At 37.6% G+C, this 14082-nt stretch overlaps 1 protein-coding gene across 2 annotated transcripts in view; it reads left to right on the forward strand.

Annotated features, from left to right (window-relative positions):
- The window catches only part of FBN1 (fibrillin 1), a 249205-nt gene that overhangs the window by 208098 nt on the left and 27025 nt on the right, over window positions 1-14082 (forward strand). For both annotated transcript variants that reach the window (XM_033190199.1, XM_033190198.1), the window contains 7 exons: window positions 1885-2001; window positions 3234-3362; window positions 4006-4125; window positions 6876-7001; window positions 11149-11298; window positions 11676-11741; window positions 11986-12102. In XM_033190199.1, the coding sequence (XP_033046090.1) occupies window positions 1885-2001; window positions 3234-3362; window positions 4006-4125; window positions 6876-7001; window positions 11149-11298; window positions 11676-11741; window positions 11986-12102 (825 nt within the window). The remainder of the gene's footprint in view (window positions 1-1884; window positions 2002-3233; window positions 3363-4005; window positions 4126-6875; window positions 7002-11148; window positions 11299-11675; window positions 11742-11985; window positions 12103-14082) is intronic.

The raw sequence follows: 14082 nt of genomic DNA on the forward strand, positions 1-14082 counted from the left end.
ATAAAATTTAATGCTAAGTCTTTTAGTAGTATTTTGCTATCTACAAAATGAAAGCATGGACAGATATGCAGCAGTGATATCCTATTTAATGTTTGGCAGTTTGAACATGATAAACCTCTTCCTTGTTATTCATTTGGCTGTGAGTTTAGAAAAAATTGACTAAGGGGTAAATTGAAAAAGATATTAATACAAAAAAATAATTTTTATTAATGTTCATAGACTATTATTTATATGTAGTATTGATGTGGATTTCCTTTTGAGTTGAGCTTTTGAGTGTGAGATGACCATTTTTTCGAGAAGGGTTTATAGTGTGTACCAGATTCTCAAAGGCAAATTTATAAATCCTACAAAGGCAAAGAAAAGTTAATCATTTTTCTAGAGGAAAAAGAGCTCAGGATTTTAAATCTCTTCCCTGATTTATCTAGTGTCAGGATGCTGATTTAGAATAAACTTCAGTGTGTGATCAATCATTTTCTCCTGTTCCTTCCTTTCTTTTTCTACTTTAAAGCAGTATCATTAAGTCTTTTGGGGACATTAAGAACATAAATCAGATTCACAGCTGAAAGAACAGTTAATATTGTAATGTTTAAGCCCTTGACTTTGGCTGTGACTGGGTTCATTCATTTGGGAACATTCTCATAAAGTTGTATCTTCTTCAGAGTCATGACAGGAGCACTGACAGCCGTGCTCATTACTGGGCAGCTAAACTGTGCAAAAGCTATGATGACCCTCCCCAACTTTCTTTCTACATCTCTTATCTGAATTTTCTGGAGCCCCCTAACATAGAACCTCCCCAACCAAAGAACTTCACCAGTTTGGCTAAAAATGAATCAAGGCAGAAATTCTTGATTGCTAGCAGTGACTCATCTGGGTGTAGTCTTCAACCACAGACACACCTTAGAGTCCCTTTGGGTTAGCAATAGCTTCCTGATTCAGGAATCACAGATAATTTATCTTCATGTCCAAAATGTGAAAAGAAAGGAAATCCTACCTCTAATCATTACATTCTGCTATTCTCCATTGTTACCTTCCACTCTCTCTCTCTCCTTTCATCCTTGTCCCTCTTCATGGTGCCTCATTCTTTCAAACCAGCAGTAACGACTTTCTTTCATTAAATTTTTTCTTACTTCCTTCTTAATACAATGTGCACCTACTCTTTATAAGAAATATGCTAGCTGTTGTGATGAGATACAAAGACATATTAGATGCCAAAGTAGCTTTACAAAATCATCCAAGTACAGACCAATCAAAAGGCGAATGAGAATGCAAGTGTGTATGAAAAGAACAAATTAAGTGCCATCTCGTTGGGGTGGTTTAGAAGAGTGAGAGAAGTCATCATTGGTGGAAGTTGTTCTATGTTTTTAGGGGTGTAGGCAAAAAGGAAAAGTTGTCTGAAATGACAGGTGAGCTAGAAAGCTGAGTTATTTTGTTGCTGATTGTGGGGTCATGCCAGGTGAGTCACTGCTTTTTGGTAAATGGGAGTGAGAATCTTGAAGGTTGAAGTTTGCCAAAGGTGGCAACACCTCAAGACCCAGATGCACACAGAGTTTTTTCCATTTTCAAGTGAAAATATTTGAGAAAAGTGGCAAGGGTGGAGAATTCTAGAAGTAAATAGAATAAAATAATTCTTGTTCAGGTCTCATGTCCTTAGCTTGCCTCCTTTCGCTGGCCAGCCAAGGAAACAATTTATTCCCAAGGTTTAGAGCTCTGCCGCTGCCTGGTTTTTTGCAGGGATGACTGCTGCTGGAGCTGATACCAGCATCAAGAAGTTCTCAGCCTATGGATGAGGCTTGGTGAACCCTAGAATGCTGTTTAGCCGCTGTAACCATGGAACCACTTTTTCTACTTATAATTATGTTTCTTTATGGCCTTTCTTCCTACTAGACATAAATGAGTGTGAAAGAGATGCCTGTGGGAATGGAACTTGCCGGAACACAATCGGTTCCTTCAACTGCCGCTGCAATCATGGTTTCATCCTTTCTCACAACAATGACTGTATAGGTGCGTGTGCAAAATTATGCATCAGCAAAGGAAGTCAGTTTTATATGTGTTCTTTGTAATTAGCATCATTTCTAGTGTTCCAGCTGTCTTTTAAAATTATATGCTATCTTATGCATAACAGTTGCTTACGGGACTTGTCAAATACGGTATGCTAATTCCACATCAAATATATTCCAGAAGGCTCCCCTTATCCGTGAGGGATACGTTCTGAGACTCCCAGAAGATGCCTGAAACCACAGATAGTACTGAACCCTCTATCTACCATGTGTTTTTCTATACATACATACCTAGACTGAAGTTTAATTATAAATTAGACATGATAAGAGATTAACATCAATAACTAATAAGAAAATAGAACAATTATAACAATATAATGTAATAAAAGTTATGTGACTGTATTTTCTTGTGTGCGTTCTCTCTCTCTGTCTCTCTGTCTCTCTCTCTCAAAATATTTTATTGTACTATACTCACCTGTTTTGGGATAGCAGCTGACCTTGGATAACTGAACCCCCAGAAAGCAAAAGCATAGATAAGGGGGAACCACTGTAACTATATCCATTACTTTTATTAAACTGCTCATTAGCAGCTGTAATTTTTGTGTCTACTTTGCTGTAAATTAAATAAATTTCAAAATAAATGGAATTGGATTAAGCTTAAAAAATTTTAAATACACAAAAGTGATTCTTTGTACAGAAATTATACGATTCAGGAATATGAACCTTCTGGTCTAGATGTTTCACGTAGCCTCTCTTAAATAAATCATCGAATCTACAGACTCTCCCTTCTAAAACATACTCAGCAAGAGTAATAAGCCAAGTTCTTTAAATTTTATTGTGCTATAGGCTAATTTAAATATTTCTAATTGCAAGAATATAAAATAATGTCCTCAGCTGAATTGTGTATTAGGATTTTATTTTTTAAATCAAAAAAATTTTAAATCTAAAATTTAAAAATAAAATCTAAAGGAAAATCAAGGAAAAACTGATAGGAAATTTGAATGTAAATTGTCAGTCTCTAATATAATAATGTAATCTTATTGTTAAATGTGCATAGATGCTTAAAGCCACTTCTATTGTTGCATACTAGATCTTCATTGGAATTTCTTGTTTGGCTAAGCCAGCAAAGGCCACTAAAATTTAGAAGAAGTATTTTTTCCTTCAAAAGTTTTGATTATTGCTGGGATTATGACATCTTTGGAATATATTAAAGGATTGTTGGGGGTTTTTCTGCAGATGTCGATGAATGTGCAAGTGGAAATGGGAACCTTTGCAGAAATGGCCAATGCATTAATACAGTGGGGTCTTTCCAGTGCCAGTGCAATGAAGGCTATGAGGTGGCTCCAGATGGGAGGACCTGTGTGGGTAAGTACAGGGCTTGGAAAGACCTGGAAAGAATGCTTCCAGAGACCACTCAAGGAATCATGCAGTCTCTATTCTAATGCTTCTTTCTGGAAATCTGGAGGAAAAGTCAGAGTATAATTATATTAATCCTCCCTATAAAGGCTTTGTTTGTATTTAAATATATATACATTTATATATGTATATATATATAAAAAATCACTTTTTCCCTTATTTTAAAAATTAAGCTATTGTATTCTCAGAGAATACTTAAACTGTTAAACAGCGAAATTGTTAAATTGCTCTGTAAGCAATTATGATTTCCCTTCTTAAATTTTTTTCTTTAAAATACTTTTGTAGTAAGCGCTCATACCTTTTGAGTATCCTTAAAATCTTTATGTACTCACTGACTTTTCACATGCTATAGTTTTCTGGAAATATTTAATCTGATGTAGGTAAAATAAAATATGGTTGTTATACTACACATTTTTGAAAGCTGATAAAGTTTATTTTTATTATCACTTATTTTTCTCCATGGTGGAATTTTATGAACTTTAATTTGCTTTGTGTATTTCTTTGACTTATTCTAGTTTTTTTTAAATTTTAATTGTTTGTTGGAAGTTACGCCTGTGGGAACCTCTTCCTTATTTTTCCCTTTTCTTTGCAGATATCAATGAATGTCTTCTAGAACCCAGAAAATGTGCACCAGGTACCTGTCAAAACTTGGATGGGTCCTACAGATGCATTTGCCCACCTGGATACAGTCTTCAAAATGACAAGTGTGAAGGTAGGAAGGCTGTCAATGTTAGCAAATGAGGAGTGTCGGGTATCCACTGGACTTAGCAAAATGAGAATTTTTGTGTTGACGTCTTCATTTTGGAATACTTTATCAGAAACAAATCCAAGGGCGTAGGGTATGACATGGTCTCATCCTTCTGGCAAGACAAGAAGCACTAATTCTGATGCTAATCTCTAATGAAGTTATTTTGCTCTGTGCCTGTGACTGATCATATGATCCTGACTCTTTTCCACTGTGCTTTCATATGGTTGGTAGGAATGCTGTGTCCCCCTCCCAGTATTTCTCAATTACATTTTTTAAGTGGCTATTCTTTGCAGCTAAAAATAGCTCCTGATTCCAGTTAAAATCTTTAAATGACCACATTCAAGGTTGGATGAATGTGGTTATATTGTTTGTCTATTTTGTTTTTATCTATAGAGCAGTGGAAATGTGTTATTTGAAATAAATTCTCAGCAAATTTTATAGCATTATAGTCCTTTTCTTTTCTTTTCTTTTCTTTTCTTTTCTTTTCTTTTCTTTTTTTTTTTTTTATGGAGACAGGGTCTTAATCTGTCACCAGGTTGGAGTACAGTGGCATGAGCATAGCTCACTGTAAACTTGAACTCCTGGGCTCAAGTGATCGTCCTGTCTCAGCTTCTGGAGTAGCTGGGACTACAGCCATGTGCCACCATGCCTGGCTGATTTTTTAATTATTTGTAGAGATGGGGGCCTCCTTATGTTGCCAGGCTGGTCTCAAACTCCTGGCCTCAAATGATCCTCCTTCCTCAGCCTCCCAAGGGCCTTCCTTTAACCTCAACGAATGTGTCGTATCATTAAGTGAAGGACATTAACTGCTACAATTTCATAAATAAGTAGGGTTGAAAGGATTTTCAAGAAGTCACCTAGTTCATGCCCCTGACTTTAAACAGGTCTGCATCTAATCCTCAATGAGAATTTTCTCTACTTTTAATATCATCAACTAGAAATTTTATTATATATCCAATTTAAATAACAATCAAGTGGTGATATTTAAAATGGAAATACCTTATTGAAATTCTAGATGCAAATTTTTTAAGCATGTTATTTTACTTTTATTAAAAATTGGCTTTATTTACTCTATTATCAATACATCAGTTCGCTAAAATTAGAACAGAATGAATATATATAGAAAGAAAAATGACTGCACAATCAATGAATGTGCCCATTCTACAATATTTGGCCCTATCCTAATAAGTTGGCATGTACAGGCTAATTTCTACCATAACAGAAATAGTCATAGTAATAATAGTTAAAAACAACCCAAAACATTTGAGCAGTTTCACAAAAGTCAACTTTTCTATTAAGAAAAGGTTGGATATAGGGGTGGAAGGAGTGTCGGAATGGAGTAATTCGATCAGCAATAGTAGCTCAGATTCATTAATAAACCACAGGGAACATAACACAGGTATAAATGCAACCCAATAACCTGGCATGATGGAGAAGCTGATTTTGCATTGCACAGAAAGAGGATCACTTGGCATTGCACATTTCTAGAATATTTATTGTGTGGTATTTGCAGTATTAAGTCAAGATAATAAAGTTAATTTCTCAACTTTTCCTTAGTTGGGTCTCTTGAGAATAAAGTTGTATAATGCAAGTACATTTTGGTGTGGGTAGAAACCTTTGCACAAATGTGAAAATAAAGAGCCCAGGATATAAGGATATTTTGTCTTTTGTTTAAAAAAAAGAGTATTCTCATAAAAGTAGCGTGGCTCAGAATTAAGACTTACCACTTTGTTCACTAAAAATTCCTGCTGAAAGTCAGAAGGAAAGATAAGTGAGTTTGTTGGAATAGAGTGGGCATATTTTTCTATAGGTAATCATATGTTTTATTGACCAAGCCAAGCCAATTTTGAAAGTAGAAAAGGCACTATTAACAGTAAAGTCAGGCCAACCGGCATAAGCTGGGGCTCCCCCAGGCAAACTAGGACATATGGTTACTCAAGCCATTCAAACTTCATATTGGCTACTCTTAACTACCCCTGTACAGGAACTAAGATGTATAATGTACTAAAGAAAACGTGCCACAGTTCTAAGTGTACCATTTCCTATTATCTATATGATGAAAGAAAAAGCCTGTACAAGAAAGGTATTTTTGTGTCTTTAGAAAGATTAACCCACAAATCAGTTAGGAGCTTCATCTTCTATGATATCTACCGTTAGTTAGCACTTCATAGGATTATACTTATTGTCATGAGTCTTAGTGTTCTTGTAAAATTCAGTTTTAGGGCTAGAGCATGGAGTATTGGGAAAAGTTCTGTGGATGATTGGAGGGGAGTAAATTTGGTTCAAAGGCCTAGATCTCACATTGAGTGACTCACTATGAATGTGCTTCAAGTGTCAGCATTTCTGCTTCCTGAACAATGGTACAGTGTGACTCTACAGAGTTTCATGCTTCTTTCCTGGCCTAGGGTGCTATGAAATTACTCTGACTTTTCTAGTTAGCCAGGCAGCTCAGTCGGGGTAAGAGATGTTGGTCACTGCACCCCTTAAAAGGCAGTTGCACGTTCCATTTTTATATCAATAACTGTCAAAACTCATTTTTTTAAAGCCATGACAACCTAGAAGTCCAGTCCACAGCATTATGGTACAGAAAAATACCTTTATTATTGTAAGAGTTTGGAAACTCGGCTGCCCTTTGTATGGCCACATTGTGTATTTGGTACCTGATGGTGTCTCCATGGTGTTTTGACTTTGTTTGACTCATGTGATTCTTTTAGATATTGATGAGTGTGTTGAAGAGCCAGAAATTTGTGCCCTGGGCACATGCAGTAACACTGAAGGCAGCTTCAAATGTCTGTGTCCAGAAGGGTTTTCCTTGTCCTCCAGTGGAAGAAGGTGCCAAGGTAAGTGTCTTTGAAGTCTTTGGGCTTTCATTGCTCCATGTTTATTTATGGTGGTCTTATTTTTCAAACATGGCAAAGCTCTGTTTCTTTGTGAACAGGAAGATGGAGAGTTTTCATTCACCCAGAGGTCTAATGATAACCATATGTCAGAAGGTTCATTTTCACTTTTAAGGTTAAAAACTCATCCATCAAGTTATGGTTGCTTGTACAATTGTGCTGACATTTAAACCTCTCTCCCACTAAAAACACAAATGCTGATAGGCCCATCAGTGGGGAAGCACCTTGAGCCACCGAAACAGCAAAGCCTGGGGGAAGTTGAGCTACATACATATCCCCTACATCTGAAGAGATAAGCTGAAAAATATGGGTCCAAAGTTAGACTCGAGAATGAAAAACTGCACATTAATTACCATCTGCCCTCGCAATATAGTACCCATCCCTTATATCACAAATTCTCCAAGAAAACAAAAATAAATTTAAACTGACCAGGATTCTTGCTGGACCATTGTTCATTTTTAGGAATAATACTTGTCAACTATTTCAGTAACGACTTTCAAGGGTTTGCCAACGACTTTCAAATTTTGAACAAAAATCAAAAGGATCCTGAACTTCGGCATAACACAGCATGTGCTTAAGTCCCAGAAAACTGTTTAGACTTCTCTAAACAATACAATTTTGTATGGCTATCTACATACACAGACTAGTTTCATGAATTCTGGGGAAGGGAGATGAAACAAACATGTATTTCTTTTTTTTCCACTTGTATCTTTTGTTGTTTGGTTGTTGAGTTGGGGTTTTTTTTTTTTTTTTTTTTTGGTTGTTGGGGTTGTTTTTTTTTTTTGCATGGTTTTTTGGTTTTGCTTCCATATTACCAAACATGGAAGAGGCACTGGATATCATTTAAGATTCAAAAAATTGAGTTTGGGGGTCCCAGCCCTGCCATATTTAGTCTAGAACAAGTCATTTAGTCTTTTGAAAGCTGAATTTCCTCATTTTAAACAATAGTATCTGCCCAACCAGCCTTACTGGATATGTGACAAAGCTTTGTTAGTTTCTGAGTCCTTTGTAGACTCTTATTGTTATTCTAATGATCTGATTAACTTTTTACTTTTCAACTAGTTATTTGGGAAGTAAGAAGGAGAGCGTTGAGAATTCTCTGGTTGCTTTCAGCTTGTTGGTAGTTGTCTGTGGTCTGTGTGGATTTCAGGGTGGTGCTTAATTCCAACAGATATTCTGCATGGTACAGACCAGCCAGATAAATTCTAACTCCTGCTCCCTTGTTTTTGTGTGCCTTTGGCTTGGCCTGAATTTGGAAAGAAAGCAGTGAGAAACCAGGTGTGAATCTGCCGATGTGGCAGGCCAGAGGAAACTCCTAGGCTATTAATTCAATTTGCACTGGCCCATCACAGAGCAAGCTAACGCTGCAGGAAGAATCAGCCCAGCTGTGAGCAGCCCTGCCACATGCTCAGCTCCAGGAGGCAGAGCCAGAACTGAGGAATGCAAGCAGGGAAAGTGACTTTTGTAGTTCTGATGAAATTTCGAGGTCATTAAGGGCTCTTTGCAGATGGACTGGTAAACAGGCATCCCAGGGAGTCCTAAAGTATGTGGGTGAGCACAGCTCTCTTCCCCAACTCAAGGCACCCTTGATTAATAAGCCAATTCTAGAGAATCACCACAAGCTAAAGTAAATCTCCTACAGAGCATAGATTTTGCTGGAGCCAGGAAATTGAGAGCTGGGTTTTTCTTGTAAGATGACAAATTAGGAGTCAGACTTCTATTGCCCGTGAAATGAGAAAATTCCACAGAACCGTGGATAATGTTTTTTAAAAAGCAAATGCCATGGGACTCAGGTGGACAGAGCCTGGCACTAAAGACCACAGGTGTAAATGAGCCACTCCCACTTGCAAAGTTCAACAAAGGGAATTTGCCACTTAGGCTGACTCAAAACTTCATGCATTTGAGTCTCTGTCTAATGCCAAGATTTTTTTTTTTTTTCGGAGTGGAGTGGTGTAGGGGAGATAGAGCTGGGGTCTGGGACGAGGTCAGCTATTAAAGGAAAAAAGAATGAGAATTTTAACACACTAATATTTCAACATACATATTTAAAAAAACACTACAAACTGGAAGACAAAGCAGAGAATTAAGTTTTTATATATTTGTTGAGACATTTTTGTGAGTAGTCACTGAATTATATCTAAAGGTAGTTGGAGGCATAAATAATAAAAACAAGACTGATAAATACAAAACATTATATGTGACAAAGAACTTGAAGAATAAAAGAGATCAAAAGTGTTCTCCAAGAAACGAGAATTTGTTCAATCTTGAAGTTTCTCAGCAAAGCAAACATTCGGGTGGCAGATATGCCACAGGACTGACTTTTGTTGCTCTTGACCTTCAGAAGGCTTGAAAGGTTCTTGCTAGGTCCTAGCCACAACAGATGGGGAAGTGGAATAGAAATTAGAGAGATGCGCTGGGCGTGGTGGCTTACGCCTGTAATCCCAGCACTTTGGGAGGTCAAGGCGGGCGGATCACGAGGTCAGGAGATCGAGACCATCCTGGCTAACACGGTGAAACCCCGTCTCTACTAAAAATATAAAAAATTAGCTGGGCGTGGTGGCGGGTGCCTATAGTCCCAGCTACTCAGGAGGCTGAGGCAGGAGAATGGCGTGAACCCAGCAGGCAGAGCTTCCAGTGAGCCGAGATAGCGCCACTGTAGTCCGGCCTGGGCAAAAGAGCGAGACTTCCGTCTCAACAACAAAATAAAAGAAATTAGAGAGATGATTTATCTGGATGAGTTAGTAGCCATGAAAGGTTGAGCAAGTTCATTGGGAAGGCTACCTGAATTTGATTTACATAACTTGGTAAATATAATAGATACATGGATAGATAGATAGAAACTTTAATTCATGAAAACTTTTCCTTTGTTATCTCTGGCAACTCTGTTATTCCTACATTGTCTTCTTTGTCATGAAGTAAAAGCTGGGGGAAACTGTTTTATCAGAAGTGCTTAGGTGGTTATCATAGTATGGTTCCTGGGATTGAAAAACAGTGATGGAAGTGAATGAAAAAGGCAGAGGTGGTCAGATATAAAGAAAGAAGAATAGTACAATATGGGTGTGAAAGCATTTCTTTTAAACCTGCAGATTGTGGCCTCTGTGTAATGAGAGGAGTTTTGCAAGGCTTTGAGAAGTCAAGTTTGAGGGAAAACACAGTCCATACTCCTGGTTGAGCTCACTTTTTGGAGTCAGTGTGTTCTATACGAAATAGAAAGGCCCGTTTCCAAAATTATGTCAAGCAGCGTTAGAGAATTTTATAGGAAGTAGATCCCATCTTCTTTGTTGGAGTCATCAAGCAATAATCGATATTGAAATATATTCTTTCAAGGAAATACTATTCTGTTCCTACCCACCCACAGCCCTGCCCTCCTCTTCCTTCCCTCTCTGTGTTGAACTAAACAAGCTTCTTTTAAAAATTTAACATTGACACAGCTCTGCATATGTGTGTGTGTGTAAAATCTACAAAAAGCCCTACTTGCGTTTTGTAGCCAGCATCTCCAGGAGTATCTGCTTCAGTGACCAACCCTTGTGTTGTGTTTTTGCCCATCTACAAAGTTGCCACTTCTATATTTGTTCTGTGCCTGTGATCTCAGATTTTATTTTGGTTCCAGAGTTTAGGGGACACAGAATAAACAACAAAGTGTGATGTCACAGTAAATATTAGAACTAAGAGGGTTCTTTTAGTCTAGTGTACTCACTAAACATGATATTGCAAGCAGAGCTGTCAATAAAGGAATCTTGTGAATGATTCCATCTGTGGATTTTCCAATCCTGAAGTCACTGACAGATGTCAATTTTGAAAACTGTCAGTTTGAGATTTTATTAGATTCACATCAGGTTACTTTGAAATAGTGACTAAAATGAGAAGTAATAAATTTAAGGTCACAGAGTTGTTCGTCAGATCTCACTATACAAAAGATACCCATGACTGTAACAGTCTCAGCTCTGTTACTGTTAGAATCACATAAGGAGTATTGCTGTGGTCCTGAGAGGAGAACATATATAACATAGTGGATTGTTCTTTATTCACTATCGTGCAGTAAGGACTCAGTAGAAAAGCAACTGAGGAGTGTCATAAATTTATGCTGCAGATTTGCGAATGAGCTACTGTTACGCGAAGTTTGAAGGAGGAAAGTGTTCATCACCCAAATCCAGAAATCACTCCAAGCAGGAATGCTGCTGTGCCTTGAAGGGAGAAGGCTGGGGAGACCCCTGCGAGCTCTGCCCCACGGAACCTGATGGTATGTTTGTCATCTGCATTTCTCTTTGGGCCATGCAGGGTGCAGACTGGCCATGATGTAAGTAAGATTGTAGGCCTTAAAGACAGTAACACAATGTAATTTAATTGTAAGTCTAATTAGAATGTTCATTAAAAATTATGTTATCTCAGGACCTCGGTAGTTATTTTCTTTTTAATTATGTCATGAATCACAGATGCCCAAGGAGTAGGCACAACATCTTAGGGAGTCTCGTTAACTTCCTCTGGTTTCTGGGCTTGTTTTGTCCATCATTTATCAATATACACAGCATGTGGCTATTTGGCTACCTCAGAATGCTTGTGGAGAAGCTTGTAACGAATTGCTATTGTTCTATCTATTAATGAGTGTCTCCGCCACAGAGGCCTTCCGCCAGATCTGTCCTTATGGAAGTGGGATCATCGTGGGACCTGATGATTCAGCAGTTGGTCAGTTGCCTGTGCTGGATTCTCAGCATTTCTCAGTATTCTCAATCAGCTTCTTCTCTAGTGATTCTTATTTCTTTCCATCTATCTTGGAAAATTAAGTGCTACTTTTTTGTCACTTCATTTAGACAGCAATTCTATTATTGCATTATTAGATAATCTATTGATTAAACACTGAAATGATCATAATTTGTCTTCATGTTTAAAAAAATACCTTGTTATTCACTATTTTTTTCTCTTGCTTAAGACATGGACGAATGCAAAGAACCCGATGTCTGTAAACATGGACAGTGCATCAATACAGATGGCTCCTATCGCTGCGAGTGTCCCTTTGGTTATATTCTAGCAGGGAACGAATGTGTGGGTGAGTAATAAGTTTTCTTCCATTGGAATTTTACAAATTAAAAATTAGGCTATACAGTATTCACTGTATATCCATGAATATAAGTACCAAGATGGCACTGAAATAAGTTGTTTTGTTTTGTTTTGTTTTTATTTTTTTGAGACAGTCTTGCTCTGTCACCCAGGCTGGAGTGCAGAGACGCGATCTCAGCTCACTGCAAGCTCCGCCTCCCGGGTTCACATCATTCTCCTGCCTCAGCCTCCGGAGTAGCTGGGACTACAGGCACCCGCCACCACGCCTGGCTAATTATTTTTTGTATTTTTAGTAGAGATGGGTTCACTGTGTTAGCCAGGAAGGTCTCAATCTCCTGACCTTGTGATCTGCCTGCCTCGGCCTCCCAAAGTGCTGGGATTACAGGCATGAGCCACCGCGCCTGGCCTGAAATAAGTTTTATCCTTCCACTCATATATCATTCATTTAAAATACTAGTGAGTCACCGTCAGGTCCCAGGCACTGTGCTAGGCTCTGGAGCTGCAACACTGAACCAAGAAGACAAGTTCCTTCCTTGCATGGACCTTACAGCCTAATGGTGAAGGCAGACACTGGACATATCAGAAGAGATACCAGAAAGGACAACATCATAATGAAAGTCTTCGTAAAATTTTTTAAAAATTGTTAATGGTCATAATCTTATTCCATTATCAAATAAAAATTTTATCTGGATTCTTTTACATTTAGTAAGATGAAAGGCTATGTAACCAGTATACAATCTTTTTGTTGTAACCCTGTTTTTAAAATGTCAAATAATGGCTCCTCTGACTGGCCTTTGACCCTTAATCAACACTAACTCTAACTTAAATCCAAGTATCATATTTAGTTATCTAGGAATTCCAAAGCAATTCAATATAACGTAATTAATACTAGCATAAATGCTGAGAGTTTGTCTGTGTGAATTAGAAAGTACTTTTTTCATACAAGAAATCAGGTTATGTAGATTTCAGCTCCAGCTATGGCTGTGGGAGTTTAAGCAAGTTTTTAAGCTTTTCTAGGCCTTAGAATGTAATATTATGCAAGTAAATAACATTTCTAATTACCTTTGCAGCTCTAAAGATCAGTGGTATTGGGATTTTTATTAACTTGAAAGAGAAATAATATTCTTGACAGTGCAATGTGATTGAATATTATAGTAGAACAAAAGCAAATATTTCAATGTTTTCTCCTCAGAATCTTCAGTTAGTGCTAATATGTGCATATGAAATGACCCTCTTCGCCTAGGAGCTCCCCACCATAGCCTCTTGCCTTCACTTTTGACTTAAGAACCTCAGCACAAGATACAACCATTGACAAGAGCCATTACTCTTCTGTGCCTTAGATAGCTGGAATATCAATGTTATTTCTTAAAATTATTTCTTTCCCAAGGGGAGATATTCTCCCCTAAGGGATGTGCCAGAATAAGAACGGTGAGTATTCTAGGTGGATGGATTAGAAAGCATACACACACACACACATATTTTAGGTCTCTTTGGTAAGATTTGTTCTCTCTGCCTGTGTTTTAGAGTGATCATAACCTAAACATATTTTTTTCTAGCCTTTCCTCTGCTTAATGTAAACCATCTGGTTTCAACAGAATCAACAAAATCTACTTAAATCATGATTTTATTCGATGTATTAATTTTACTTAACCTCTGGTCTTTTATTTTACGTAAGTTTAGTCTTTCATTTAATATCTGGCAAAAATCCATCATGTGTAAGGCTTCTCGGGGAGTGATGTAATGTAAAGCCAAACTGGGGATGTTCTTTCTAGCTTTAAACAAGCAGAAACTTTTGATGGGTGATAGGGGCCTTTTTTTTTAACCCTTAGAGCATCTACTCCAAATAGAAGATTTAGTTTATAATGTGGGAGGCTGGAGAAACTCATGGAGAAGAGCACTGTAAGGGCTAGATGTCCAGGCACTGTCATTCTCACTGTCACTGTCACTGCCACTGAGCAAGTCGAATTTC

The sequence above is a fragment of the Trachypithecus francoisi genome, unplaced genomic scaffold (assembly GCF_009764315.1).
Source record: "Trachypithecus francoisi isolate TF-2019V2 unplaced genomic scaffold, Tfra_2.0 Lachesis_group3, whole genome shotgun sequence".
NCBI lineage: Eukaryota > Metazoa > Chordata > Mammalia > Primates > Cercopithecidae > Trachypithecus > Trachypithecus francoisi.